The sequence below is a fragment of the Miniopterus schreibersii genome (genome assembly GCF_964146895.1).
Source record: "Miniopterus schreibersii genome assembly, chromosome: X".
NCBI classification, from domain to species: Eukaryota; Metazoa; Chordata; class Mammalia; order Chiroptera; family Miniopteridae; genus Miniopterus; species Miniopterus schreibersii.
This window is the reverse complement of record NC_138104.1, coordinates 70,722,944-70,748,998: the sequence shown is the minus strand read 5'-3', so window position 1 is coordinate 70,748,998 and position 26,055 is coordinate 70,722,944. Positions and strand designations below refer to the sequence as shown.

The following is a 26,055-nucleotide window of genomic DNA, read 5'->3' as shown; positions in this document are numbered from 1 at the left end:
ATTGTTGAAAGTATTACAGGTGTCCCATTTCCCCCCCCAATTGACCCCCTCCACCTCACTCCTACCCTCTCCCCAGGCCTTCACCCCATCATTGTCTGTGTCCATGGATTATGCATATATGCATATAACTTCTTTGGTTAATCTCTTCCCACCCTCCACCTCCCTTTCCTCTTCCCTCTGAAATATGATCGTCTATTACATGCGTCAATGTCTCTTGATCTATTTAGTTCATCAGATTCTTTTGTTCACTAGCTTCTTCTTAAAGAAGATCCTTCAACATTTCCTGTAGTGCTAGTTTAGTGTTGATGAACTCCTTTAGCTTTTCCTTGTCGGAGAAGCTCTTTATCTGACCTTCAGTTCTAAATGATAGCTTTGCTGGGTAGAGTAATCTTGGTTGTAGTTCCATGTTTTTCATCACTTTGAATATTGCTTGCCACTCCCTTCTGGCCTGCAAAGTTTCTGTTGAGAAATCAGCTGACAGCCGTATGGGTGTTCCCTTGTAGGTAATTAAATACTTTTCTCTTGCTGCTTTTAAGATTCTCTGTTTGTCTTTAACCTTTGGCATTTTAATTATGATGTGTCTTGCTGTGGGTCTCTTTGGGTTCCTCTTGTTTGGGACCTTCTGTGCTTCCTGGACTTGTAAGTTGATTTCTTTCCCCAGGTAGGGGAAGTTTTCTGTCATTATTTTTTCAAATAGGTTTTCAATTTCTTGCTCTCTTTCCTCTCCTTCTGGCACCCCAATAATATGAATGTAAGGGCCTCTTGAAGTTGTCCCAGAGGCTCCTTATACTATCTTCATATTTCTGGATTCTTTTTTATTTTTCTTCTTCTGGTTGAATGTGTTTTGTTTCTTCATGTTCCAAATTGCTGATTTGATTCGCAGCGTCCTCTACCCTACTGTTGATTCCCTGTAAATTATTCTTCATTTCAGTTCCTGTAGCCTTCATTTCAAATTGGTCCTTTATTGTGTCATCGATTTTCTCAATTATTTTTGTCATACTCTTACTAATATCCTTGAGCATTCTTATAACCATTATTCTGAACTCTGTATCTGTTACCTTGCTTGGATCTATTTCATTTAGTTCCTCTTCTAGAGATTTCTTCTGTTCTTTCCTTTGTGACATGTTTCTTTGCTTCCACATTTTGGCTGCTTCCTGGTGTTTGTTTCTATGTATTAGGTAGAGCTGCTATGTCTCCTGGAATTTGTAGAGTGGCTTTGTGTAGTAGGTGTCCTGTAGGGTCCAGTGGCTCAGCGTCCCCAGTCACCTGAGCTGGGCCTTCGAGGTGCTCCCCTGTGTGGGCTGTGTGCACTGTCCTGTTGTAGTTGAGCCTTGGTTGCTGTTGGCATCACTGGGAGGAACTGACCCCCAGGCCAGTCAGCTGTGAGGACCAGCTGCAACTACAACCAGAGAGCTGCTGTGCTGGAGACACCCCTATGGAGCAAGATTTACTTCAGTGGAGCTTTGGTGTTCACCAAGTGCTCCCCTTGAGTGTGTCACCTGTGGATGTGTAAGGGTTGTAATCCAGTGTGGTCTAGTCTGACCACTGGGTGAACTGTCTCTGAGGCCTCCTGGGAGGTGCAAAGTCAGCCTGTGCTAGTGCCTTGCCCAGGGCCACCCAGCATGAGCTACACAGCAAACCGTAGATGGCTGCTACTTGTGCTGGGCTGGCGTTGTCCAGGAGAGGCCAAGCTATCAACCAATGCAGGCTGCCACTAGTGCCAGGCCTGGGGCCACTTATCAAGCTGTATGGGGCACGCTGCTGCTTGTTTGAGAGATTTTAGGAAAGTCCTAAGCATGAGGCTCGAGAGGCCACTTGCACAGAAAAGCCCCTGGAAATGGCCTGGATGAGCTGCAGATGGGGAGGGGCGGGGCCTCCGGGAATCAGGGGGTGGGGCCAAAGGTGTGAGTCAGGTGCTGGCGATTCAAATATGGCACCTGCTGGCTGGCTGTGTGCAGGGGAGACTCGCCAAAGGAGCAATGGCCTCTGCCATCTCTTCTGCCTGGGAGAAAGCTGTCCCCCCCCGCCCCAATTTCAAGCAGGTTAGTTCCTCCCCAAATGTCCCAGGTCCTTTCAAGCTGCTGTCTGGTGCTGGGACTCAGCGGGAGCGCGTCTGAGTGAGTCCGAGCGCGGGCCCTTTAAGAGGAAAGCCTGGGACTCCCACAGCCTCCGAGACCCTCAGATACAGTCCCTGCTGGTTTCACAGCCCGGAGTTGTGGGGACTTTTCTTCGAAGCCCTGGAGCCCTGGGCTGGGGGCCTGCTGTGGGGCTGGGACTCCTCACTCCTCCAGGAAACCCGCACCCCCGAGATTCCTTCCCGGGGCTCAACCGGGGCACCAGGTGTGTGCCTGTGGCCCTGTCTCTGCGATTCAGCCCCTCCTACCAGTCTCGATGCTCCTTCAGCTCCCTGGTTGTGGGGCTTCTGTTCAGCCAGATTTCAGGAGGCTCTGAGTGATGGTGGTTCTGTATTTTAGTTGTAATTTTGATGTGGTTGTGGGAGGCGGCAGTTGCAGCTGTTACCTATGCACCATCTTGTTTTCCTCTAAACCTGAATTTTCGACATGCAGAAAAGTACAATAGTTTATTGGACTATCATATATCCTTCACCCAACTTCAATAAGTGTTTCAATATATGGCCAATTTTGTTTCTTTTACACCCCTACCAACTCCCCCCCTCCACACTATTATTTTGAAGGAAATTTCAGACATCACATTATCTTTGTTATAGATACTTAAGAATATATCTTTAAAAGGCAAAGATATTTTAAAAATAAGCATGAAGGGAATGGCAGAAGATAAAGTGCTCAAAGAAAGGAATCTAAAAATTCTAATAAACCGTTTTTAAAAGTTTGTTCAAATCAGTATCTAAAAAAGGCTCTTACATTAAACAACATATGAGAAGGAGCCAACTATGCCAAAAGTTTAAGGAAAGTGTTGTTCTTATCTAGGCAGAGTATAAAAGCTGGGAGATGGGAATAAGCTCATCTTGTTCTAATAACTGACAGAAGTCCAGCATTGCTAGGGCATATTAAGTGCAGTGGTTGGTGGTGGAAGCATTGAGGTGCAAGAGTGGAAGGGGGAAGACCACTTAAGAGGCTGCACAAAAAATGATGAGAGCCTAGCTAAGATGTTAAAAGTGGATGTGGAGTGAAAGAAGTGTATTGATGATTGAGGGGACATTAATGACTCATATTTTTGTTTTGGGTGACTCAGTATATGGAGTTCTACTTATAGAGGTAGAGCATTTGCCAATGATCACACAGTTAGTAAGTGGGAAAAGACCCCTGGAATCATGCTTTGGTGTGCTACCTAGGTATACTTTTCTCTATTGCTGGTACTCTTTGGAACTGAGGTAGCTACAGATCTGCCTGCTTCACTGCCCTCCAAAAATTGGGATTCATTTCAAGGGGTCCCAGTGAGTGATATCACTGTCTTTGGTAGATATTCTTTCAGTAGAGATCCATAAGGCTCTTGCTTATCTGGATCTTTCCTCTAAAATGCAAAGAAACTGTTCATCTCCTTTGAGCTGACAATCATACGAAGCAGAAAATACAGATACAACAATTGCCATTAAACATACTGTCAAGCAACAGTTTTTAATAATGGCATCACCTATTCCCAGACTCAAAATTTATCACTGATTGTTAATTTTCTCTTGTGCCCTTAGTTGTTTCTAAAGTTCTATTATTTCTTTCTTTAAATAACTCTTTTATTGAGGATGTAGACATAATTGCCAGGAACATGTATTGTGAAACTACACTGTCTGGGTTTGACATCCCATTCTTCCCCTCATTAGCTAAAAGTTACTTTGCATTTTTCCTCAGTTTCCTTATGTGGGAATATGAATAGTGCAAAAAGCACTGAGTATAGTATCTGGCATATAGTAAACATTCAGTAAATCTTAGCTATTATTAATGTTCTTACAATTCCAGTCTCACTGCCACCCCCGTAAGTTTTTTGTCTTAATTTATTCTTTCCTCCCAACTTTATTGAGTTGTAGTTGACCATTAAATTTGTATATATTTAAGATGTAAAATTTGGTGATATGATATATGTATACATTGTGAAACATTTACCACAATCAAGCTGATTAACAGAGCCATCACCTCACATAGTTACCCTTTTTTTGTGGTGAGAACACCTGAGGTCCACCCATTCAGCAAGTTTCAAGTATATGGTACAATATTATTAGCTATAGTCATATTATTGTATGCTAGATCCCCAGAACTTATTTGTCTTGCAGAACCAAAACTTCATACCCCTTTACCAGCATCCCCCCATACCCCAGCCCCAGCCTCTAGTAACCACCATTCTACATTCTGTTTCAGTGAGTTTGGCATTGTTATGTTCTACATACTACATGAGATTGTACAGTATTTGCCTTTCTGAATCTGGCTGTTTCACTTAGCATAATGTCCTCTATGTCCTTCCATTTTGTTACAAATGTCAGCATTTCCTTCCTTTTAAAGGCTGAATAATATTTCATTGCACACACACACACACACACACACACACACACACACTACTTCATGTAGTGCTGGTCTGGTGGTGATGAACTCCTTTAGATTTTTCTTACTGGTGAAGCTCTTTATTTGACCTTCAATTCTAAATGATAGCTTTGCTGGGTAGAGCAATCTTGGTTGTAGTTCCATGTTTTTCATCACTTTGAATATTGCTTGCCACTCCCTTCTGGCCTGCAAAGTTTCTGTTGAGAAATCAGCTGACAATTGTATGGGTGCTTCCTGGACTTGTAAGTCTATTTCTTTCCCCAGGTAAGGGAAGTATTCTGTCATTTTTTTTTCAAATAGGTTTTCAATTCCTTGGTCTCTTTCTTCCCCTTCTGGCATCCCAATAATATAAATGTTGGGCCTCTTGAAGTTGTCCCAGAGGCTCCTTATACTATTTTCATATTTCTGGATTCTTTTTTCTTTTTGCTCTTCTGGTTGGGTGTTTTTTGTTTCCTCATGTTCCAAATTGCTGATTTGATTCTCAGTGTCCTCTACTCTACTGTTGAATCCATGTAAATTATTCTTCATTTCAGTTCCTGTAGCCTTCATTTCAAATTGGTCCTTTATTATGTTATCGATTTTCTCAGTTATTTCCCTAACAGTCTGCTTAAACATCCTTATAAACAAAATTCTGAACTCTATCTGTTAGCTTGCTTGGATCTATTTCATTTAGTTCCTTTTCTAGAGATTTCTTCTGTTCTTTCCTTTGTGACATGTTTCTTTGCCTCCACATTTTGGCTGCTTCCAGGTGTTTGTTTCTATGTATTAGGTAGAGCTGCTATGTCTCCTGGAATTTGTAGAGCGGCTTTGTGTAGTAGGTGTCCTGTAGGGTCCAGTGGCTCAGCGTCCCCAGTCACCTGAGCTGGGCCTTCGAGGTGCTCCCCTGTGTGGGCTGTGTGCACTGTCCTGTTGTAGTTGAGCCTTGGTTGCTGTTGGCGTCCCTGAGAGGAACTGACCCCCAGGCCAATCAGCTGTGAGCACCAGCTGCAACTACAGCCAGAGAGCTGCTGTGCTGGAGACACCCTTATGGATCAGGATTTACTTCAGTGGAGCTTTGGTGTTCACCAAGTGCTCCCCTTGAGTGTGTCACCTGTGGATGTGGTAGGGTTGTAATCCAGCATGGTCGAGTATGACCACCAAGTGCACTGTCTCTGGGGCTTCCCAAGAGGTGCAAAGTCAGCCTGTGCCAATGCCTTGCCCAGGGCCACCCAGCATGAGCTACACAGCAAACCGTAGATGGCTGCTACTTGTGCTGGGCTGGCGTTGTCCAGGAGAGGCCAAGCTATCAACCAATGCAGGCTGCCACTAGTGCCAGGCCTGGGGCCACTTATCAAGCTGTATGGGGCACGCTGCTGCTTGTTTGAGAGGTTTTAGGAAAGTCCTAAGCATGAAGCTCGAGAGGCCCCTTGCACAAAAAAGCCCCTGGAAATGGCCTGGATGAGCTGCAGGTGGGGAGGGGACGGGCCTCTGGGAATCACGGGGCGGGGCCAAAGGTGTGAATCAGGTGCTGGCGATTCAAATATGGCACCTGCTGGCTGGCTGTGTGCAGGGGAGACTCGCCAAAGGAGCAATGGCCTCTGCCATCTCTTCTGCCTGGGAGAAAGCTGCCCCCCCCACCTCTCACCCCGATTCCAGGCAGGTTAGTTCCTCCCCAAATGTCCCAGGTCCTTTCAAGCTGCTGCCTGGTGCTGGGGCTCAGAGGTCGCGCATCTGAGTCCGAGTGCGGGCCCTTTAAGAGGAGCTGCCTGGGGCTCCCGCAGCCTCCAGGACCCTCAGAGACAGTCCCTCCTGGTTTCACAGCCCAGAGTTGTGGGGATATCTCTTCTCAGCCTGGAGCTCTGGTCTGGGGACCTGCTGTGCGGCTGGGACCCCTCACTCCTCTGGGAAACCCCCACCGCCGAGATTCCCTTCCAAGTTTCAACAGCTGCACCAGGTGTGTGCCTGTGGCCCAGTCTCTGCGATTCAGCCCCGATCCACCCGTGTCTGCGCCCCTCCTACTCGGTGCTTCTTCAGCTCCCTGGTTGTGGGGCTTCTATTGAGCCAGATCTCAGGAGGCTCTGAGTGATGGTGGTTCTGTATTTTAGTTGTAATTTTGATGTGGTTGTGGGAGGCAGTGGGTGCAGCTGTTACCTACGCCGCCATCTTGTTTCTCTTCCCTGTTGGCTTTTTTATATGCCTGTTGACCATTTGCATGTCTTCTTTTGAGAAATGTCTATTCAGATCCTTTGTCCATAATTTAATTGGGCTACTTGTGGTTTTTGCTATTTAACTGTATGAGTTCATACATTTTGGATATTAACTCTTTATGAGATATGTGGTTTGCAGAATATTTTCTCCCATTCCATAGGTTGCCTTTCACTTTGTTAGTTGTTTCTTTTGCTGTGCAGAAGCTTTTTAGATTGATGGAATCTCATTTGTTAATTTCTGTTTTTGTTTCTATGCTTTTGGTGTCTTATCCACAAAAAGCATTGCCTAGACCAATGTGAAGAAGTTTTCCTCCTGTTTTCTTTTAGTAGTTTTATGGTTTTAGGTTTTACTTTTAATTCTTTAATTCATTTTTAGTTTACTTTTGTATATGGTGTGAGATAAGAGTCCTATTTTATTCTTCTGCATATGAATATCCAGTTTTCCCAGTACCATATATTGAAGACTATCCTTACTCCATTGTTTCTTATTGATGTGTAATTGAAGATTGACTATAGAAGCATGTATTTGTATCTGAGCTCTTTTCTATTACATTAGTGTATACATCTATTGTTATGTGAGTACTATACACTTTTGATTACTGTAGCTTTGTAATATATTTTGAAATCAGAACGTCTGATGCCTCCAGTTTTATTCTTCTTGCTCAGAATTGCTTTGAATATTCAGGGTCTTGTGCTTCTATATGAATTTTAGGATTGTTTTTCTATTTCGGTAAAGAACACCAATGGGATTTTGATAGGAATTATATTGAATCTGTAGGTCACTTTGGGTATTATGGATATTTTAACAACATTCTTTTTTAAATAAATTTTTTAAATATCTTTATTGATTTCAGAAAGAGGAAGGGAGAGGGAGAGAGAGAAAGAGAAACATCAATGATGAGAGAGTCATTGATCGGCTGCTTCCTGCATGCCCCCTACTGGGGATCGAGCCTGCAACCAGGGTATGTGCTCTGACCAGGAATCAAACCGTGATCTCCTGGATCCTAGGTCAGTGCTCAACTGCTGAGCCACACCTGCCGGGCAACAATATTTATTCTTCCAATCCATGAACATGTGATGTCTTTCGATTTATCTGTGTCTTTTTAAAATTTCTTCATCGTTTTATAATTTTCTGTGTACAATCTTCCACCTCATTAGTTAAGTTTATTTCTACGTATTTTATTCTTGTGTGTTGATATTGTGAGTGGGATTGTTTTCTTCATTTCCTCTTGAGATACTTTTTTATTTGTGTATAGACATGTTACTGATTTTTGTATGTTGATTTTATATAGCGCAAGTTTAATGAATTTTTAAAATCAGTTCTAACAGTCTTTAGTATTTAGGGTTTTGTATGTATGCGATCATGTCATCTGCAAATGGAGATAATTTTACTTCTTCCTTTTCAATTTGGATGCCCTTTATTTCTTTTTCTCGTCTAGTGCTGTGGCTAGGAGTTCCAGTACTATGTTAAGAAGAAATGGGAAGAGAAGGCATCTTTGTCTTGTATTAGATCTTAGGGAAGGAGCTTTCAATTTTTCCTCATTAGTTATGATGTTAGCTGTGGGTTTGTCATATATGGCTTTTATTGTGTTGAGGTAAGTTCCTTATATACCTATTTTGTTGACAGTTTTAATTATAAATGGATGTTGAACTTTGTTAAATGCTTTTACTGTATCTATTAAGATAAGCATATGGATTTTTTTGAATTTTGTTAATTTATTTTATCACATTGATTTATTTGAGTACATTGAACAATCCTTTCATTACCCCAAGGGTAAATCCAACTTGGTCATGGTATATGATCCTTTCAATGGACTGTTGATTTCAATTTTCTAGTATTGTATTGAAGATTTTTGCGTCTATGTTCATTAGGGACATTGATCTATAGTTTTCTTTTCTTGTAGTGCTTTGTTTGGTTTTGGTATCAGGTTATGTTGTTCTCATAGAATGAGTTTGGAAGCATTCCCTCCTCTTCCAATTTTTGAAAGAGTTTAAAAAGAATTGATATGAATTCTTCTTTGAATGCCTAGTGGAATTTACCTATGAAACTTTCTGGTCCTGGGCTTTTCTTTGTTGAAAGATTTTTTTTATTTTTTAAAAAATATATCTTTATTGATTTCAGAGAGAGGAAGGGAGAGGGAGAGAGAGAGATGGAAACATCCATGATGAGAGACTAGTTGATCAGCTATCTCCTGCATGCCCCCGACTGGGGATCGAGCCCACAATCCAGGCATGTGCCCTGACCGAAAGTTGAACCTCGATCTCCTGGATCCTAGGTCAATGCTCAACTGCTGAGCCATGCCTGGCCAGGCAACAATAAAGTTCTTAAATGTGTGCTGCACAGAGCACAGCTCAGCACAGTTGACATTTAATATTATATTAGCTTCAGGTGCACAGCATAGTGGTTAGACATTTATATAATTTATGAATGGTCCCCATGTAATGTTTAGTACCCACCTGCTACGACACATTGTTATTACAATAATATTGACAGCCACTCCATCCAATCCATCCAAAAGACCACTACCCGTAGGACTGTGGACAGCAAAGTGGTATCTGAGGTCAACAGCACCAAAGTTCTAAGGCATTTAAGGGAGCATAAGTTGGGCACCCCTTGCAGGGATAGGAGGCCAATAAAAATTTCAGAGATTTTCAAAAAAGAATATTTAATGGGAATATAATGTACAGCATAGGGAATATAGTGAATAGTATAACTATGTATGGTGCCAGGTGGTTACTGGGCTTATGGTGATCACTTCATAAGGTATATGAATGTCTAATTACTATGTTGTACAACTGAAACTAATATAATATTGTATGTTAACTATAATTAAAAATAGATGTAGTCCTGGCTGGTTTGGCTCAGTAGTTAAGGCACTGGCCTGAGAACCAAAGGGTCTCAGCTTTGATTCCCGGTCAAGGGCATGTACCTCAGTTGCTGATTTTATCACCAGCCCCAGTCAGGGCTTGTGCAGGAAGCAACAAATTGATGTCTCTTTCTCACATTGATTGTTCTCTCTCTCTCTCTCTCTCTCTCTCTCTCTCTCTCTCTCTCTCCCTCTCCCTTCCCCCTTCCACTCTCTCTAAAACTCAATGGAAAAAATATACTTGGGGATAGTATATTTTTCCCCATGAAGGAGGTGCTACATGGACCCAGGCTTCATTTCATTACTTTTCCTTCCACTGCTAAGTTACGAAAAATTTGTAAAGTGATGCTCAAGAACTATGTGCAGTTGAGAAGCTTTGGCAAGAAATGTAAGGTGATTCCTTTTAAAGCATTGAGGTTTTCAAGATGGTGGCAGATTGAGTGGAAGCTACACTGACACTCACAGGACCAAACTGGAATTACAATTAAAATATAGAAAAACCATCCTGAATAATCAAGTGCAACTGAAGACAAGCTGGAAAACACACTCATAACCAAGGACAAAAAGAGGAGACTGAATAGAGACTGCTAGGAAGTGTGGAGGCGCAAGAGGGCTGGCGGGGCTCCCACAGGCAGCAGCTAAAGGTCCAGAGGGATATCTCAGCTGAGGGACGTTCCCACTGAGAATTCTGGGGCCTAAACCCCAGACTGGGCTTCCCAGCCAAGAGCACCAGAACTGAGAAAGGTGCCCACATAACGTCTGGCTGTGAAAAGCAGCAGGGTTTCTATCTGCCAGGGAAAGACAGCTGGAAATGCAGACACCCTCTTAAAGGGTCAGCATACAAAGTTTCGTGTGCAGCCACTCACCTTGGGCTCTGGTGGAGGGAAGGCAGAGTAGACTAGAGCTGTGTGAGGAGAATCCTGGGAGTTGGGAGGGGGAATAGAACTCAGAGGGGATCCATCTGGACCCTGGTACTGAGTCATTCCCCCATATGGCAGAGGACGTCTTTCACAGGCACACGTTTACCTTCCAAGCAGCTTTTGCCTAAGGGGGAAGCAATTACTCCATCCTGCTGGAAAACCTCTTGCCCTACTGGGTGCAGTTTCTTTCTTTTCTTTTTTTTTAAATTTTATTTTTGTTTAAAATATTACACCTGTCCCTTTTTCTCCCCAATGACCCAGCACCCTGTTTCTTCCCCCTCCCCAGTCCCTCTCCCCACCATTGTCCGTGTCCTTGGGTTGTGCATATATGCATATAAATTCTTTGGTTACTCTCTCCCCCTCCACCCACCCGACCTCCTCCATCCCTCTGACATTCATCAGTCTCATCTATGCTTCTATATCATTGAATCTATTCTGTTCATCAGTTTATTGTTCTTTAGATTCCACGTATAAGCGAGATCATGTGATATTTGTCTTTCGCTGCCTGGCTTATTTCACTTAGCATAATATTCTCCAGGTCCATCCATACTGTCCCAAAGGGTACGAGATTCTTCTTCTTTACAGCTGCATAGTATTCCATGTCCCACAGCTTTTTTATCCACTCATCTACTGATGAGCACTTGGGCTGTTTCCAGATCTTAGCTATTGTAAACTGTGCTGCTATGAACATCGGGGTACATATATTCTTCCTGATTAATGTTTTACGATTCTTAGGATACATTCCTAGGAGTGGAATCACTGGGTTGAAAGGCAGCTCTATTTTTAATTTTTTGAGGAACCTCCATACTGTTTTCCATAGTGGCTGCACCAGTCTGCATTCCCACCAGCACTGTACTAGGGTTCCCCTTTCTCCACACCCTCGCCAGCACATGTTGTTTGTTGATTTGTTGATGGCAGCCATTCTGACAGGTGTGAAGTGATACCTCATTGTGGTTTTAACTTGCATCTCTCTGATGATTAGCGACATTGAGCATTTTCTCATGTGTCCCTTGGCCATCTGTATGTCCTCTTTGGAGAAGTGTCTATTTAAGTCCTTTGCCCATTTCTTAATTGGGTTGTTTGTCTTCCTCTTGCTGAGTAGTATGAGTTCTTTACACTTTGGAAATTAGTCCCTTATCAGATTCATCCTTGGCAAATATGTTTTGCCAGACCGTGGGGTTCCTTTGTATTTTGAGGCTGTTTTCTTTTGCTGTGCAGAAGCTTTTTAGTTTGATGTAGTCCCATATGTTTATTTTTTCTTTTGTTTCTTTTGCCCTAGGAGATGTATCAGTGAAAATTCCACTACGTGGGATGTCTGTGACTTTACTTCCTATGATTTCTTCCAGGATTTTTATGGTTTTGTGACTTACATTTAAGTCTTTTATCCATTTTGAGTTTACTTTTGTGTATGGTGAAAGCTGGTGGTCTAGTTTCATTCGTTGGCATGTATCTGTCCAATTTTCCCATCACCGCTTATTGAAGAGACTGTCTTTACTCCATTAGATACCCTTGCCTCTTTTGTCAAATATTAACTGACCATAATGGCTTGACTCTATTTCTGGGGTCTCTGTTGTGTTCCATTGATCTGTATGCCTGTTGTTGTACCAATACCAGGCCATTTTGATTACAGTGGCTTTGGAATATGGTTTGAAGTCTGGTAAATTGATCCCTCCCACTCTGTTCTTTTTTCTCAAGATGGCTGCAGCTATTCGGGGTCTTTTTTGGTTCCTTATAAATTTTTGAAATGTTTGTTCTAGATCTGTGAAATATGCTGTTGGTATTTTCATAGGAATTGCATTAAATTTATAAATTGCTTTGGGTAGTATGAACATTTTAATGATATTACTTCTTCCAATCCATGAGCATGATATATTCTTCCACTTGTTTAAATCTTCCTCTATTTCTTTTTTCAGTGTCACGTAGTTTTCCGAGTACAGGTCTTTTACATCCTTGGATAAGTTTATTCCTAGGTATCTCATTTTTTTAGTTGCAATGGTAAATGGTACTGCTTTTTTAGTTTCTCTCTCTGAAAGTTCATTGTTGGTGTATAAGAATGACATTGATTTCCGGATGTTGATTTTGTATCCAGCTAACTTGCCAAATTTGTTTATCAAATCTAGTAGTACTTTGATGGAGTCTTTAGGGTTTTCTATGTACAATATCATGTCATCTGCAAATAATGACAGTTTTACTTCCTCTTTTCCAATTTGGATACCTTTTATGTTTTCTTCTTGTCTGATGGCTATGGCGAGGGCTTCCAGTACTATGTTGAATAAGAGTGGTGAAAGTGGACATCTCTGTCTTGTTCCTGTTTTTAATGGAAATGGTTTTAGTTTTTGCCCATTGAGTATGATGGTGGCTGTAGGTCTGTCATATATGGCCTTTATTATTTTGAGGTATGATCCCTCTATTCCCACTTTGGTGAGAGTTTTTATCAGAAATGGGTGCTGGATTTTGTCAAATGCTTTTTCTGCGTCTATTGATATGATCATATGATTTTTGTCTTTCATTTTGTTTATGTGATGTATCACATTTATTGATTTGCGGATGTTGTAACAGCTTTGCATCCCCGGAATAAATCCCACTTGGTCATGATGTATGATCTTTTTAATGTATTGCTGGATCCGGTTTGCTAGTATTTTAGTGAGGATTTTAGTATCTATGTTCATCAGGGATATTGGCCTGTAATTTTCTTTCCTTGTAGTATCTTTGTCTGGTTTTGGGATTAGGATGATGCTGGCCTCATAAAAAGAGTATTGGAGTTTTCCCTCCTCTTGAATTTTCTGGAATAGTTTGAATTGAATAGGTTTTAATTCTTCTTTGAATGTTTGGTAAAACTCGCCTGTACATCCATCTGGTCCAGGACTTTTGTTTGCTGGGAGTTTTTTGATTACTGCTTCAATTTCATTAGTTGTAATTGGCCTATTCAGGTTTTCTTCCTCTTCTTGATTCAGCTTTGGAAGTTTGTATGCTTCTAGGAATTTGTCCATTTCCCCCATGTTGTCCAGTTTGTTGGCATATAGTTGCTCATAATATTTTCTTACAATCCTTTGTATTTCTGTTGGGTCAGTTGTTATATCGCCTCTTTCATTTCTGATTTCATTTATTTGGGTCCTCTTGCTTTGTTTCTTAGTGAGTCTGGCTAAAGGTGCATCAATCTTATTTACCTTTTCAAAGAAACAACTCTTGGTTTCATTGATTTTTTGTATTGTTTTTTAGTTTCTATGTCATTAATTTCTGCTCTGATCTTTATTATTTCCTTCCTTCTAATTCCTCGACTCTTTCCTTGCTGTTCTCGTTCTAGTTCTTTTAGTTGTTGTGTTAGATGGTTCATTAGATCTTTTTCTTGTTTCTTGAGATAGGCCTGTCATGCTATGAATTTTCCTCTCAGGACTGCTTTTGCCATGTCCCATAGGTTTGGGGTTGTTGTCTGTTCATTTTCGTTACTTTCCATGAAGTGTTTGATTTCTTCCTTGATCTCCTTGGTAACCCATTCATTGTTTAGTAACATGCTATTTAGCCTCCATGTGTTTGAATATTTTTGAGTTTTTTTATAGTGGTTGATTTCTCGTTTCATGGCATTGTGATCTGAGAAGATGCTTGATATGATTTCAATCTTCTTATATTTGTGGAGTCTTACCTTGTGCCCTAACATATTGTCTATTTTTGAGAATGTTCCATGTGCACTTGAGAAGAATGTTTATTCTGCTGCTGTGGGGTGAAATGTTCTATGAATGTCAATTAAATCCATTAGGTCTAGTGATTCATTAAGGTCTTCGTTTCCCTGTTGATTTTTTGTCTTTATGATCTGTCCAGTGCTGACAGTGGGGTGTTAAAGCCCCCCACTATGATTGTGTTGCTGTCAATCTCCCCTTTAAAGTCCCCCAAGGAATTTTTTATACATTTAGGTGCTCCTGTATTTGGTGCATAAATGTTTATAAGGGTTATTTCCTCCTGTTGGATTGATCCCTTTAGTAATATGTAGTGACCATCTTTGTCTCTTGTTATTGTCTTTATTTTGAAGCCTGTTTTGTCTGAAATAAGCTACTCCAGCTTTCTTTTCCTTTCCATTTGCATGGAATATTTTACTCCACCCCTTCACTTTTAGCCTGAGTGAGTCTTTTGATCTCAGGTGGGTCTCTTGTAGACAGCATATATTTGGGTCCTGTTTTCATATCCATTCAGCTACCCTATGTCTTTTGATTGGACCATTTATTCCATTTACATTTAAGGTTACTATTGGTATCAACTTATTTAATGCCATTTTTCTCCTTTATGCTGATGAACTTTTCTCTCACTATTCCTTCTTTTTCTTAAAGCAGTCCTTTTAGCATTTCTTGCAATGCTGTTTTAGTGGTACTGAACTCCGTTAGCCATTTTTTTTTTGGTCTGGGAAGCTTTTTATTTCACCTTCAAATTTAAATGATAGCCTTGCTGGTTAAAGCAATCTCGGTTTCATATTCTTGCTTTTCATTACTTGCAGACCTTCATCCCATTCCCTTCTGGCCTGAAGAGTCTCTGTTGAGAAATCAGCTGTCAGCCTTATGGGGGTTCCCTTGTAGGTCACTGCTTGTCTCTCTCTTGCAGTCCTTAATATTTTCTCTTTGTCCTTGACATTTACCATTTTAAATATGACGTGTCTTGGAGTGGGTCTCTTTGGGTCCCTCTTGTTTGGAACCCTCTGTGCTTCCTGAACTTGTGTGGCTTTCTCTGTCAGCCTAGGGAAGTTTTCTATAATTATGTCCTCCACCAGGTTCTCTATCCCTTTCTCTCTTTCCTCGCCCTCTGACATTCCTACAATGTGAATGTTGTTTTGCTTCATGTTGTCCCAAAGTTCCCTTAGACAGTCGTCATGCTTTTTAAGTGTTTTTTCTTTTTGCTGCTCTGACTGTGATTTTTTTCTACCTTGTCTTCTAAGTCACTTATTCTATCCTCTGCTTCATTGAGCCTGCTTTTAATTCCTTCCAGTGCATTCTTGATATCAGATACAGCATTCTTTATCTCTGAGTTGTATTTATGGTATGTATCTCTTTTTTCATGTTTTCACTAAGGTCCTTGATCTTATCATCTAGAGTCTTCTTAAGTTCTTTGAACATCATCATCATCCATACTCTGAACTCCGTTTCTGATAACTTGCTTAACTCCATCTCATCAAAGTCTTTTTTTGGCGATGTTTCCTTTTCTTTAATTTGGGGGTTTCTTTGTCTCCCCATTTTGGTAGGTCTTAGTGTTTGTATCTATATATTAGATATATTTGTTGTTCCCCAGTCTTGTGGGAATGGATTTTGCTTTGTGGATCCAGTGGAGCCCAGAAGTGTGTTTTCCTTATACCTGTGAGCTCTTTGTTCTAGGCGTGTCCCTCTTGTGGGTGCCCCTTTTGTGGTTTCTTTATGTTTTCCTATTGTGGTTGGGTCTAGATTGTTGTTGATCAGTCCTTGGGGGGACCCTCCTCTCAGGTGGACTAACTGTGTCTCAGCCCCAACCTCAACGTGTAAGATGTTGTATGGGTGTTGGCCAAGCAGGACAATACACAATGGACTCTGTGATGTTTCTTCAGTGCTCCCCACTTGCACTCCATCCACTCCAGTATGTTTCTCTGTTTTTTTCAAGCTGGTTACATAGGATTTTAGGAGTAAATCGAGTCTGTGGCTGGGAGCAGGGTCGCTCTGCTGCTTCTCACAGTACCGCCATCTTCCAAGGGCCTGGGTGCAGTTTCTACATCCTGAGGCTCATTAAGATACTGATAACAATCAAAAGAATCTCTAAATGAAAGAACAAAAGAACCCTCCAGAAGAAGAGCTAAACGAAATAGAGATAAGCAACCTATCAGATATAGACTTCAGAATATTGATTATAAGGATGCTCAACAGCATAAGAAATGGAAATTATGAAGGAAATTAAGAATGACAGTAGAAATAATAAAAAAATATTGGAAGTCATGAAGAGCAGATTAAAGGAAGCTGAGGATAGGATCAGCAAATTAGAAGACAGGGTACAAAACAGTCACTCAATTAGAGAACCAAAAAGAAAAAGCAACTGAAAAACAAGAGGATAGTTTGAGGGAGCTGTGGAACAACATGAAACATAACAATGTTTGTATCATAGGAGTACCAGAAGAGGTAGAAAGTAAGCAAGGATTAGAGAACATATTTGAGGATATAATGGCAGAAAACTTCCCTTACCTGGTCAAGGAAAAAGTCACACAAGTTCAAGAGGCACAGAGAGTCCCAAGGAAGAAGAACCCCAACATGCCCACTCCCAGATACATCATAATTAAAATGCCAAAAATTCAAGACAAAGAGAGAATATTAAAGGCAGCAAGAGAAAAGCAATCTGTTACCTATAAAGGAGCTTCCATAAGGCTGATTTCTTATCAGAAACTCTACAGGCCAGAAGGGAATGGCATGAAGTATTCAAGGTAATGCAAAACAAGTATCTGAATCCAAGACTACTCTATCTAGCAAGGCTATCATTCAAAATAGATGGTGAAATAAAGATCTTCCCAGACAAAAAAACCTAAAGGAATTTATCACCATTGAAATAGTGAGAGACATAGGTGTAAAGAAATACAATGGCAATAGATAAGTACCTATCAATAATAATCTTAAATATAAATGGATTAAATGCTCCAATCAAAAGACATACTGTAGCTGAATGGATAAGAAAACGTGACCCAAATATATGCTGTCTACCAGAGACCCACCTCAGAACAAAAGACTCACACAGGCTGGAAAATAAAACCCCACTTCTGGAGGATTTTAAAAGAGAGCTCGATAGCAATACAGTCATAGTAGGGGATGTTAACACTTCACTGGCTTCTCTGGATGGATCTTCCAGACAGAAAAATCAACCATGAAACAGTGACTCTATATGACATAGTAGATCAGATGAATTTAATTGACATTTACAGAACATTCCACCCCAAAGCTGCAGAATAGGCATTCTCCTCAGGTGCACATGGGACATTCTGAAAGAGCACATGTTAGGACACAAAACAAATTTCTACAAGTTCAGGAAGATTGAAATCATATCAAGCATCTTCTCAGACATTTACACCATGGAATACTATACAGTTGTAAAAAAAGAAGTATCCCTTACTCTATGAGACAACATGGTGAGACCTGGAGGTTATTATGCTAAGCGAAATAAGCCAGTGAGAGAAAGTCAAGTGTCACATGATCTTACTCATATGTGGAATCTAATGAACAAAATAAACTGATGAACAAAATAGATCCAGAGACGTAGAAGCATGGAACAGACTGACCAATCTCAGAGGGAAGGCAGGGGCCCGTGGATGGGTGGGGAGAGATTAACCTAAGAATTTATACGCATATATGCATAACCCATGGACACAGACAATAGTGGGGTGAAGGCCTGGGGGAGGAGTGCACAGTAGAAGGGGTCAGTAGAGGGGGAAAAGGGGACATTTGTAATACTTTCAACAATAAAGATTAATTTTTTATTTAAAAAATTTTTTTTAAATTTTTCAAAGATATCTTTATTGATTTCAGAGAGAGGAAAGGAAAAGGAGAGAGATAGAAACATCATTGATGAGAGAGTTGTTGATCGGCTGCCTCCTGCACGCCCCTCACTGGGGATCGAGCCCGCAACCCAGGCATGTGCCCTGACCGGGAATCGAACCCCGATCGCCTGGATCCTAGGTCAACGCTTAACAGCTGCACCACGCCCGGCCAGGCAATGATAAATTTTTTTAAAAAAATTATCATCTCCTTGGGTGAGGATAAAAAATAGATTTAAAATATGTTTAAAATATGTGCTGTGATTATCTTGTGTTAATGTATTTATTTTCCTTTTTTTCTTTTAGCTTTTTATCCACAGTGTACATATTTCATATATAACCCAGGTGCAAGCTGTGGGTACTGAGCATGGACTATTTCAAAAAGTTGGACTTGATGCTTCTTCTCATGCCATTCCATGCCCTTTAACTTGTGACCTTACACAGAAGGAGGCTTGTAGACTGAGCTGAGGGCTCATTCTTGTGAATCTCATATTCTTTCTATGTGTGTGTCTCTATTTTAGACTATTTGCTGAGAGGTATTAGAGGAGAGGATGGTTGCTACAGTGTGGTATAGGGTAAAGTGTCAAGGACCTCGGTTTGGATCCGAGGTTTATCATTTACTAGCTGTGTTCAGAAAAGAAAATGTGTCAAACAACCCTGTGAGGTATTTTATCCGCCTTTAGAGATGATGAAGCAGAGACCCAGCCAGAGAGAATTTACTTATTTATGGTCACACAGGTAGATGTAGTAGAGCCTGGATTCAAGCAAAGGCCTGTTTGAGTCAGCACCTATGTGTTTTCCATTCTACCATCTTAGCTTCTTTTTAGCACTTCTGTAAAGGCGAAAGAGCATGTCTTCAAAGTGATTGCCTCACCTTTTGTCCAAAGCCTTGATAAAAAGTTATGTACTATTATTATCTTTTCAGTATCCAAACATCCCTTTTCTGACTCCCCTTGTTTTTTCATATTCCCTTTTTAGGAGAGAAGCCTTATAAATGCACCTGGGATGGCTGCTCCTGGAAATTTGCTCGCTCAGACGAGCTTACCCGCCATTTCCGCAAGCACACAGGCATCAAGCCCTTCCGGTGCACAGACTGCAACCGTAGCTTTTCTCGCTCTGACCACCTGTCCCTGCACCGCCGGCGCCATGACACCATGTGAGCTCCACAGTCGCACTAGAAGAGCTGCCCTGGTCTCATTCCTGCGTGTGTGCTGAGTCCTGACCATCTTTTCCTCTTTGACTCCAGCTTGCCTCTGGATGGTATTGGAGCAGCTCAGGAGCCAAGTTGATGAGACTGGAGGAAAAGATAGCTGATTTCCCATGGTGGTTCCTCATATTCCATCTTCACCTCTCCTCCACATAGGTTTAATAAAAAGTGTGGCATCCATGGTCAGAGATGGGACGATTTTCCTACAATAACAAAACAGGAATCCAACTCAAGGCTGTGAACAAACATATGCTGCTTTTTTCCTGTTGTTTTTTTTCTTCTTCTAGAATTCTTATCCATATTTTTTTTTTGAATCTGTACTTAAAAGTGGTTGGTAGTGTTTTAAAATGACTTTTTTTCAAGTTCCTAGACAGAAGAGGGCATAACAGTGTAGTTCATTGGTAGAATAGACTTGGGTCCTTAGCATAGGACACATTCTCAGTGAATAAACTGAGTCCCATAGAAAACACAAAGGTTTTGCAAACCCAATCCTATTTGTTCTTACAGCTTGGTTTTCACACAGTGCAGGCACTTCTGCTTCTTAAGTCCATCGAAGGAAATGAAGGGATCTTTTTGTCTGTCTCCTCCTCCTTCTTTCTCTTCCTCCTTCAAGATTAAAGATTTTACAGCACAATCACAATTTTTCTTAGGTTAAATATTAATTAGGACAAATATTCAAAGCACACATTGACATGCCAGTAGGGTGAAGGGTGTTTCAGGAGAGTGTGTTGGACCATGACAGGAAGAAGCAGAACCAGGATAATCCTGAAAACAAATAGAGGGGGACTTTCACTTGGATATCACAAACCTCATTCAAATGGCAGCCTGTCGAGACAGTGTTTTGAGGGGCTGCACTGTACTGTTTATTCTTTGTTTACATAAAGCAACTATTATGAGTATAATGCATGATGAGAAATCATACACTGGGGCCATGTTATAGAAAAGTGAGGGGTTGTAAGAAAAATATTTGTTCATTCCATGGCATTATTAGCATGTATTCCTGTGTTTCAATTGGAATATAAGAGGCTTTTAGTGAAAACTGAAATACAGAAAGCAATTTGATGTTCTGCAACTGCTATGAGCACCTATGCCATTTCTTTTAGCCATTACAGAATGTTGCATAATACACACATTTGGTTACCAAATTTGACTGTTTCATAATAGTCTCTGCAACATAAAACCCTGTGTTCCAGGCTCTGGACCTCAGATCTACCTCCACATGTCATATTTCCTCTCTCCAGGGAGAGGAGGAGTTTGCATTACTTAACTTTGGACTCAACCTCTCTCCTAAAGGTTGTATTCATATGGAGCCCCCTTTCCTTGACAGAAATTCAACTAGTCCTGGCTTAAATACTTTAGGTTACTACCTCCCAAGGATTATCCATTCTGAATAAGTCATAAAATTCTAACAACAGTAAGGGATCCTAATAACCATCTAGTCCTACCCATCAGTCATATTTTACAGATGAGACAAATACGGGTCAGATTCTTTCCGCAGATGTTTCCTTGAGGCCTTATAGACCTGCATACCCATTCTCCCAGGGATCACATTATTAAAGCAAATTAGAGAAAACTTGACATGATTGGTTGCAGTATTTGTCCAATTTTATGTTATGCTTCAGAAAACAGACCACTCAGTTGATTAAAAAGTAAAGTGTTCCTGTGGTCATGGACATATAACACTAGGCACACAATTTTTCTCTTCTAAAATTTTTCTCTTTCTTTACTTTCTGTAATATCTCAGAATTTATTTACCTCATTTAAACATACGATGTCCAGATCATAAAGCTTTATAAATTCAAGGCCTGCCTGTATCATTCAAAACGACATGTGGATATTTACCCTTCTCATTGTTATTTTGAAATAGACTTTCCTCTGACTTTTGGTGTGTAAGTTCCACACTGTAGACTAAAAGGGAACTTTTATGTAGCTCTAAGATTGTTAAAGGTGAATTAACACCTTGATATGGTATTTCACAGTAGAGTCCAAGGACCCATTTTCTCCAGAGTTTGGATCCTGAGACTCCCTTTTCCAGAGTTCATATCTGTCTTGTGCCTCCCATGCCTCAGTATCTTTTGCATTGGAGCATATAATCTATTAATAAATAAAGGCTATCGAACGTACTATTGTACTAACCAGGATGATCAAATTAAATTTCCAAATATTGATATCTCTGACACCCTTAAGCCTGTATTCAAAAATTTTCCTGCAAAGTAATGAGGGACTTTGTTACTGCTTTATTAATAGTCCCATCCAAATGATGATAAAAATCATTACATCTTTTTCAAGAAATGTGTCAAAATTTATGAGTATTTCATACCATACAGGGATTCAAATACAGTACAATATAGTACTGCACCAAAAGCACAAATAATTTTGTTAAACAGACTGTGAGATGAAAAGGAACTGTAGCTCTTAAGTAGCCTTGGTCAATGGGGTTAGATAATATCCTGGGATTTGTTGCAGTGGAGTTCCTCCATCTATAGATAATTGTCAGTCAAACATAACTATTGATGATTATAATTGGAAAATTCAGGAAAGACTAAAGAATGTGAACTGGTTGGTTAGATTAGGTGGAAAGAATTGTGGGTAAGACAGAAAGGCTTGTGAGGGTAACTTCTTTTTAAATAAAATGTTTATTTTAGAACAGTTATAGATTTACAGAAAATTTGTAAAGATTCTACAGAGAGTTTCCCTATACCCTACATCCAGTTTTTCCTATTATTAACATCTTTCTTTAGTATGGCACATTTTTTTATAATTAATGAAGTAATATTGCTACTTTATTAATTGAAATCCAAACTTTGTTTAAATTTAATTTTTACCTAATACCCTTTTTTTTGTTCCAGCATCCCATTCAAGATACCACATCACATTTAGTGCTCTAATCTTCTTGGGCCTCTCTTGATTGTAGCAGTTTCTCAGATTTTCCTTTTTCCTTATGATCTTGACAGTTTTGAGGAGTATGTCCCTCAATTGAGATTTGTCTGATATTTTTCTTATTAAATTGAGGTTATGAGTTTATAGGAGGAAGACCATAGAGGTAAACTGCTATTTTCATCACATCTCATTAGCGTGACTTAATCCTTGATGTTAACCTTGATTATCTGGCTGAGATAGTGTTTGTCAGCTTCCTCCTCTGTAGTTTCTCCCCCACATTCCATACTGTACTCTTTGGAAAGAAGTCATTATATACAGCCTACACTTAAGGAATGGGAAGTTGTGCACCACATCCTTGAGTGTAAGTATCTAAAAAAATTATTTGGAATTCTGCGTGGGAAATTTGACTCTTCTTCATTTATTTATTTATGCAATAATTTACTTGTGTCAGTATGGACTCACATTGACTTTATACTTTGGGTTATAATCCAATAAAAACTTATTTTGTATGCTCAAATTGTTCCAGATTTGGCCATTGGATGCTCTTTTGGGTTGACTCCTAAGTCCTTTTTACATACCCCCATCATTTGTTTTTTAGCATATACTTATTTGCTGGCACTACAAGATGCTCCGGGTTCATCTTGTATATTTTTTGGCCCACTTCTATAATCAGCCATTTCTTTAAGGAGCCCTGACTCCTTTTAATGGAGAATTGTGCTAGAAACCAAGATCTAGGCATTAGGTATGCTTATCGCTACTGGGGTATTGTTGCTTCTAGGCCATCTCAGCTGACAAAGCAAGAAAATATATGCGTGTACACTAACTCATGTATACATACACATATCTACAAATATTTCTATATGTAATCTTCCATATCTTAATTAAGCTAAACGTGAGTTCATACTGATGTTGCCAACACCAGTCCATCACCAAATGTATCATTATAGCCTTTTCCCTTTGCTTATCTGTAACTTCCCGCTCAAACAGTAAGAAACCTGTTTCCCACACTCTGACATCTATTTGCTTAATTGTGCAATTCTAGTATAAATGTGTAGCAATATCTGAATTGTCAATCTGTACACTGAGGATGACAACTAGAACACAGTGCTTACGTGCATGATAGTAACATTTTTAAAACTCCAACAACTCTTTGAAACAAAAGTGATCTGCAAAATTTAGGAATTAGGGATTTCTATGATCTTGGTTCCAGGAATTTGGGAATCTATTCTGCCCCCCAAAGTTTCCTCAAGAACCAAACCATTGGGAATTGAGCTAACCCTGAATAAGCCTAGGGAAATTATTGATCCCCCATAGTGTGCTAATATTTACATTGAGAGATGGACACAGAAGAAAGTGGGTGTGCCCAGTTTAAAATAAAACATAGCACTATCCTTTCTCACTGGCAAATATAGCTCTCTGACATTAAGGGTGCTACCACCCTAAGTTACCTCTCTTCCATGTTTTCCCATCTCTCACTTGGTTGACCTTAGGCAAGTCACATCACCTCTCTGTGCCTCAGTTAACCCATCTGTAAAATGGAGATCTAAATATCTACCTCACAGGAATGTTGTGAGGATTCTTATTAATGGATGTTGGCAACAATGATGGGATATCCATAAATGAATAAAAAGTATGCTCATCACTATGATGATAATTATAGTACCCTGTATTTACCCTAGAAAAGGGAGAGGATTAGGCTTTCTGGGTGATATAGAGCTAAATTTGAGTCAGTAACAAGGATAATTGAAGAGTAGTCACTGGAAGCAATATTATTTCCTCTCCTACTGTCACTTTTCCTACATTCTCTTTATTACTAACTATAAGATTCTCATCTGTTTCCAGACTCAAAGCATATTAGGGCCTAAAGGGATAGGTAGGCAAAATCCATTGCTTCAAAGCTCCTTTCTTCCCCTTTCCTCACTCTGCCTGGACCACATTACATGTCACCCTGTCAGAAGCACAAAGGTAATTTCCCAGAGCCCTTCAGAGACTAGTCAGTTCAACTTCACCAGTTACATTTTTCTCTTTCCCCACTTACTGTACCCTGAGCAGTATAGGTAGGAGGGAAGTGAGGTGGGATGGTTGGGGAGGGAGTGGGGTGGAAGAGGATGCGATTTATACCAGTGGTAGGATATTTCTTTATTTCTCAAACTCTGGTTTCACCTTCCATTTCCTTTTCTGATGGTAAATTGAGGGCAGGAGGAGAGAGATTATTTTGTTAACTGTTAAAAAACTCTTTCCCTTCCAGTAGATGTCAGTAGTTGTGTTGGACATTACTTTTTAAGTATGTTGTATGCATTGCTGTTTTCATTGTATTTCTAAATAAAAAGAGGAAGAGAATCCCTAGTATTGTCCATCCCCGTTTTTTGTCAGGAGGTCACAGCAGCAAAGCAGTCCCAGAAACGTGTGTGTGTGTGTGTGTGTGTGTGTGTGTGTGTGTGTGTGTGTGTGTGTTGGGGAAAGGAGCCCACAGTGAAGGGACTGACTGAATTTTTTGTCAATGTTTGTTTAAAGAAATTACAGAACAGTATATAAGCTCTAGTCTCTATAACTTATATTTGTGCCTCATTATTTCAGTGCTTTAGAGCAGCACCCCATTTTTCCTCTATTTTATACTAGTTCTTGCTCCAGAGACGTGGCTTTGAGGCTAGGATATGAACAATCTCATATACAAGCCTGTTGTGCACCTGGAAATACTCAAGAATTTCCTCAGTTAGCATGGCCACTTTAGGGGTTACTCTGTTCTATCCTAATGAGACTCTCCCTCTGTGGCATTCAGGCAGGGTATGTGCTTGGGTACTAAGCAATCTTGTTATGTTTGATTATTGTACCTTTTTATTAATAAAATATTTTAAACTTCAGATACCATGGATATTATTTTGACTTTGTCTCTATTTTGTGTTTCCTCCACATGGCATGGCGTGAGTAGATGGGGTTTTTTTCCCCCTTAGCTGGGTAAAGTTGTGATGAAACTATTGTATATTAGCATGGGGCAAGAAAAGAAGGTGGTCTGTCTTAAACACAATTTCTCTGTTTAAGCATATGAGGCCCTCCCCATTCTTGGTAATCTAGTCAGAAATGTCCCAGAATGGGGCTTCATGAAGACTGGGTGGTGAGGCACTGATTCAGTTGACTAGCTTTCCCTGCCCATCCCTATTCTCCCCACCATTTTGTTCATGTTTTTTTCTAAGAAGGAATGTAGAAGAGAGAATAAGGACAGCTTTAAACTCCAAAGCTACTTCAGTATAAATACCAGCCTTTGGTGAGGATGTGGGAAGCTGTCTTGTTCGAAGACTCTGCTTTGGGAAGCTTTGTCTTTCAGACAGATACTGGGGGAAAAGTAGAAAGGGGGAAATCCTGTGAGGAGGATTGAAAACAAGATCTAGAAAAACAGATTGAAGGGTGACTGTTTCTGGGGCTGCCAGAAAGTGATTTTTTATTACAAATGATTCAAAACAAGAATTCTCAGGGCTTATGGTTTCCCAGTAATATTTCTTTATTCTGAGAGTCATTGTCATCCCTTTGGGTTAAAAGCAGAATCAATTTGATGCTACAAATATTAACTGAAAAGCTACCAATAATCCAGGCTCTTTGCTGGTTGCTATGGAAATGAATAAAACACAGCAACTCTCAAGCAATTCACTTTCTAATGAGGGGTACCAGAATAAAAACAAACACAGTAGTGTCTTAAGTGTCATAATAGATATATGTTCTATATTTCTGCAAATTAAAAATATGTAAACAATATACCATAAAAAAGTTAAAAGACAGCCACATATATAATATAGGATTTGTATCCAACATACACACTTTGAATAATTATTAATTCCAATGGGTTAAATCTGAAAAGAAAAGAAAATCAATTTGGCTATCAGCTGTCAAGTGTGTATACATTTTGGGGGGATACCCTATATATAAAGAAATCTCACAAATAATAAATATAAAACATGAATAAAAATTATCAAAAT

General features: G+C 40.1%; 1 protein-coding gene across 1 annotated transcript in view; it reads left to right on the top strand.

Moving 5' to 3' along the window:
- KLF8 (KLF transcription factor 8) overlaps positions 1 to 24,948 on the top strand; it is a 120,286-nt gene extending 95,338 nt beyond the window's left edge. The window contains exon 7 of the mRNA XM_081126127.1: positions 18,979 to 24,948. Within this exon, the coding sequence (XP_080982253.1) occupies positions 18,979 to 19,160 (182 nt within the window). The 3' untranslated portion in view covers positions 19,161 to 24,948. The remainder of the gene's footprint in view (positions 1 to 18,978) is intronic.
- Positions 24,949 to 26,055: the final 1,107 nt, after the last annotated feature.